The 5780-nt window shown below is 36.5% G+C and overlaps 1 protein-coding gene across 1 annotated transcript; it reads left to right on the forward strand.

Annotated features, from left to right (window-relative positions):
- The first annotated feature begins 4481 nt into the window (after positions 1 to 4481).
- On the forward strand, positions 4482 to 5497 carry LOC113920089 (prostaglandin reductase 1). The gene has a single exon (XM_035726747.1). The coding sequence runs from the start codon at positions 4482 to 4484 to the stop codon at positions 5469 to 5471; it is 990 nt and encodes a 329-aa protein (XP_035582640.1). The 3' UTR covers positions 5472 to 5497.
- The last annotated feature ends 283 nt before the right edge of the window (positions 5498 to 5780 follow it).

Raw genomic sequence — 5780 nt, forward strand, 5'->3', positions numbered from 1 at the left:
CTGCATGGAGCACTGGGTGTTATGCACAAACAATGAATTATGGAACACTGCATCGAAAACTAATGATGTAATGGATGGTGATTAACATAACAATAAAAATTTTAAAGTAAAAAAATAAAATTAAATAAAAAAACAATAAAAACAATACCATCAACTTTTTTCAAAGAAATGTAACAAAGCATCCTAAAATTTACATGGAACCAGAAAAGTCCTCAAATTACCAGAGGAATGTTGAAAAGAAAAAAGCTGGTGGCATCACAATTCCGAACCTCAAGCTCTATTACAAAGCTGTAATCATCGGGACAATATGGTTCTGCCACAAAAACAGACACATAGATCAATGGAACAGAATAGAGAGCCCAGAAATGGACCCTCAATTCTATGGTCAACTAATGTTTTTCAAAGCAGGAGAGTATGTTCAATGGAAAAAAGTCTTTTCAACAAATGATGTTGGGAAAATTGGACAGCCACTTGTAGAAGAATGAAACTAGACCATTTCCTACACCACACACAAAAATAGTCTCAAAATGGATGAAAGACCTAAATTTGAGGCAGGAATCCATCAAAATCCTAGAGGAGAACACAAGTGTCAACCTCTTCGACCTCAGCTGCAGCAACTTCTTCCTAGAAACATCGCCAAACGTAAGGGAAGAAGGATAAAAATGAATTCTTGGGACTTCATCAAGATAAAAAGCTTTTGCACAGCAAAGGAAACAGTTAACAAAACCAAAAGACAACTGACAGAATGGGAGAAGATATTTGCAAATGATACATCAGATAAAGGGCTAGTATCCAAAATCTATAAAGAACTTACCGTATTCAACATCTAAAGAACAAATGAATCAATCAAGAAATGGGCAGAAGACATGAACAGACATTTCTGCAAAGACGACATCCAAATGGCCAAAAGACACATGAAAAAGTGTTCAACATCACTATCAGGGGAATCCAAATGAAAACCTCAATGAGATACCACCTCACACCAGCCAGACTGGCTAAAATTAACAAGTCAGGAAACAACAAATGTTGGCAAAGATGTGGGGAATGGGGAACCCTCCTACACTGTTGGTGGGAATGCAAGCTGGTGCAGCCACTCTGGAAAAGAGTATGGAGGTTCCTCAAAAAGTTGAAAATATGACCTATGACCCAGCAATTGCCCTGCTGCATATTTAACCCAAAGTTACAGATGTGGTGATCCGAAGGTGTATGTGCACCCCATTCTTTAAAGCAGCAATGTCCACAATAGCCAAACTATGGAAATGACCATGATGTCCATCCACAGATCAATGGTTAAAGAAGATGTGGTACATATATATATGTATTAGATAGATAGATAGATAGATAGATAGATAGATAGATAGATAGATAGATATACACACACAATGGAATATTATGCAGCACTAAAAATGATATTTTGCCATTTGCAATGATGTGGATGGAGCTAGAGTGTATTATGGTAAGCAAAATTTGTCAGAACAAGATGTGTTTCATATGATCTCACTGATAGAAGGAATTTGAAAAACAAGACAGAGGATCATCAGGGAAGGTAAGGAAAAATGAAACAAGACAAAATCAGAGAGGGAGACAAACCATAATAGACTCTTAATCTCAGGAAATAAACTGAGGGTTGCTAGAGTGGAGGGGGGTAGGAGGGATGGGTTGGCTGTGGGATGGACATTGGGGAGGGTATGTGCTATGGTGAGCGCTGTGAATTGTGTAAGACTGATGAATCACAGACCTGTACCCGTGAAACAAATAATACATTATATGATAATAAAAAAAGGAAAAAGAAAGAAAAATATCTGCATTCCTATGTTCATTGCAGTATTATTTACAAAAGCCGATATCAATATCCTAAGAGTCCATCAATAGATGAATGGATAGTGAAAATGTGATACACACACACACACACACTGGAATATTAATCAGTAACTAAAAAGAAGGAAACCTTGCCATTTGTGAAAACATGGATGGACCTTGAAGGCAATATGCTAAGTAAAATAAGCCAGACAGAGAAAGACAAATACTGTATGTTATCACTTATATATGGAATCTAAATAAAAAGTAGAACTCTTAGTTTACTAAGAAACACAGAGTAGAAAAGTGACTGCCAGGGACTGGGAGATGGGAAAAACAGGAAGAGGTGAGGAAAAGTCACAAAATGTCAGGTATAAAATGAATATGGTCTGAGGATCTAAACTATATTATGGTGACAGTAGTTAATAGCACTGTATCATACAATTGAAATTTGTTACTAGAGTAGAATTTAAATGTTCTCAGGGACAGGAGAAATATGCGAGGTGATGAATGTGATCATTAACTAGATGGGAAGAACCCTTATACAATTGATATGTATACCAATTTATCACTGTGTACACTTTAGACTTCTTACATTTTTTTCTCACACATAATTGTACCTTCTCTTTAATTTTAAATATATAAAGCAAATACAAATAACAAAGAGTTTCAGTGGCAACCTCAAAAAAAGGGAAAAAGAAAAGGAAAAAATATAGTTGACAACACAGATTTCATTATCTGTTGAGCATTTTAGTGTTGGGATATGCCCCTTGGTATATTGTCAAAGAAGCCATTTCTGTACATTTTTTGATTGTATGTATGTTAAAATACATATACAATTTGTCATTTTAACCACATTTAAATGTATGATTCGGTAGTATTGATATTCATGATGTTGAGTAATCATTACCACTTTCTATTTTTTTGACATTGTCTTCACTCTAAACAGAAATCCTGTATCCATTAAGCAACAACTCTCTGGTACTTCTAATTTATTATTGCTTTTATGTATTCACTGTACTGTATATTTCATACCAAGTAGTATCCCTCAGTATTTGTTGTTTTGTCATCTGGCTTATTTCAGCATAATGTTTGCAAGGTTCTTCCATTTTGTAGCATCTATCAGAATTTCATTTCTTTTTATAGCCAAATAATATCGCGTTGTGTGTATATACCCCGTTTTGTCATCTGTTGAAGGACACTTAAATCATTTCCACTTTTGGCTATTGTGAATAAGGCTACATTGAATGTTTGTGTACAAATATCTACTTGAGTTCCTGTTTCCTATTATTTTGTGTATTTACTTAAGAGCAGAGTTAGTGTGTCATATAGTAATTTTATTTTACACAGCAGGTTTAACAAAGTATTTTTAAAAGTTTAAGTCTAAATGTGAATGGAAAGTAAGAAAATAAAACTCTTAGATGTAAACATAGGGAGAACACCACCATGACCATGAGTTAAGAAAGTTTTCTTAAAAGGATACTAACTAAACTAAAAAATGATGTAGACATTACTTTATTAACATTAAGAACATACGATCATGAAAAAAAATACTGATTGTGAAAAACTAAGCCACAGACTGAAAAGCCACAGATTGTTGAACTACCTATGTGTGTATGTGGTTTAAAATAAATAGATCTGTGATAAATGTTTCTGTCAATATTTTGTATGTAGAATATATAAATAACTCCTAAATAAAAAAAAAACAGAGAACCAAACTGAAAGTGAGTAAGTATCGAATAGCTACTTCAAAAAGAGGAAATCAAAATAAAAAGCGAATGCATAAAAATGTGTTCAATCTCCTTAGTCATCAGGGAGATGCAAAGGAAAACTTGAGCAAGCTATACCCAGCACAATCAAGAAAATGGCCAAAACAAAATACCAAATTTGGGCACAAAAGTGGAGCAAACAGAACTCTTGTGCACTGCTACTGGACATGCATGAATGGTCAAACTCCTATGGAAAATTATCTGGCAGGACCTTCTGTGACCCAGAAATTTAATTTTAAGTATATCCTAGCAGAAATGGATATATATGTTCATCCAAAGACACATACAAAAAGAAAAAAAAGACACATACAAGAATAATAGCACTATTCAGAATACCCCAAACCTTGAAACTACCTAAATACTCCCAAACAATAGAATGAATCAATATTAGGAAATCACACAGCTGTTACTCTAAGCAAAGACAATGAAATAAATTATTGTTACCCCAGACCATAACTGAATTTTGCAAATACGGCATTGAGCGAAAGAAGACAGAAATAAATGGTTGTTGGGACACCTGGGTGGTTCAGTGGGTTAAGGATCTTACTCGATCTCAGCTCAGGTCTTCATTTCAGGGTAGTGACTTCAAGCTCCACGCTGGGCATTGGGCTCTACTTAGAAGAGCCTACTTTAAAAAGAGAAAGAAAAAGAGAGGAAAGGTTGCTTACTGTATGATTCCATTTATATAAAACTCAAAAAATGCAAAAGTAATCTCTGAGGATAGAAATCAAGATGGTGGTTAACTTTGGCAGGGGTAATGACAGGGAGGAGGAACCCATGACATGATTGTATTTCTAGATCCATGAGCTGTTTGCCTCACACTTTTCTTTGAGTTTCTTAAAAATATGTTTCTACTGTTGACAACCGCAACCATTCTGTCTAGGTAGTGGAACCTGCGGGCTGGGAAACTTCAGGATGGTTCATGCTAAGAGCTGGACCCTGAAGAAGCACTTTGAAGGCAGCCCTACTCATAGTAACTTTGAGTTAAAGACAGTTGAACTCCCATCCTTAAAAAATGGAGAGGTCCTGCTGGAAGCTTTGTTCCTTACCGTGGATCCTTATATGAGAGTGGCGGCCAAAAGATTGAAGGAGGGTGATATGATGATGGGGCAGCAAGTGGCCAGAGTTGTGGAAAGTAAAAACTCAGCCTTCCCAGCAGGAACTGTGGTAGTGGCTTTTTCAGGCTGGACGACGCACTCTATTTCTGATGGGAAAGATCTGGAAAAGCTACCCGCAGAATGGCCAGACACGTTACCGGTGTCTTTGGCTCTGGGAACAGTGGGCATGACAGGGCTAACAGCCTACTTTGGCCTACTTGACATCTGTGGTGTGAAGGGTGGAGAAACAGTGATGGTTAATGCAGCAGCAGGAGCAGTGGGCTCTGTGGTGGGGCAGATAGCTAAGCTCAAGGGCTGCAAAGTTGTTGGAGCAGCAGGGTCTGACGAAAAGCTTGCCTACCTCAAAAAGCTTGGATATGATGTTGCCTTTAACTACAAAACAGTAGAGTCTTTGGAAGAAACTTTGAAAAAAGCCTCTCCTGATGGTTATGATTGTTACTTCGATAATGTAGGTGGAGAGTTTTCAAACATTGTTATCCCCCAGATGAAGAAATTTGGAAGAATTGCTATATGTGGGGCCATCTCTACATATAATAGTACTTGCCCTCCTCCCCCAGGCCCACCCCCAGAGAATATTATCTATCAGCAGCTCCGCCTGGAAGGGTTCATCGTCACCCGCTGGCAAGGAGAGGTCCGCCAGAAGGCTCTGAAAGACTTGCTGAAATGGGTCATAGAGGGTAAAATCCAGTACCATGAATACATCATCGAAGGATTTGAAAACATGCCAGCTACATTCATGGGAATGCTGAAAGGAGATAATTTGGGAAAAACAATAGTGAAAGTATGAAAAAAATGACACACGGAATCTAGAAATCATTTGGATAATTATTTCTTTTTAACCATTTAGTAAAAATGTATACTACCTTCATCATCTAAGAAATAGTCATTGTGATGAGTTTGATCTCCCTAATAAAACACATGTAAGTGGTATGTAAAAAAAAAAAAAATGTTTCTACTGTTATCTTGCTTTCTGTGATGCTCTTGCAAAATCACTTCTATTTTATTTTCTTTTATTCATATTTAATTTGTTCTTTTTGCGTGGGGTCCTAGATATTTTTTTAAAAAATATATCTTCAAAGTCTATTAGTTCTTCTAA

Source organism: Zalophus californianus, chromosome 3, assembly GCF_009762305.2.
Source record: "Zalophus californianus isolate mZalCal1 chromosome 3, mZalCal1.pri.v2, whole genome shotgun sequence".
In the NCBI taxonomy this organism is placed as follows: Eukaryota; Metazoa; Chordata; class Mammalia; order Carnivora; family Otariidae; genus Zalophus; species Zalophus californianus.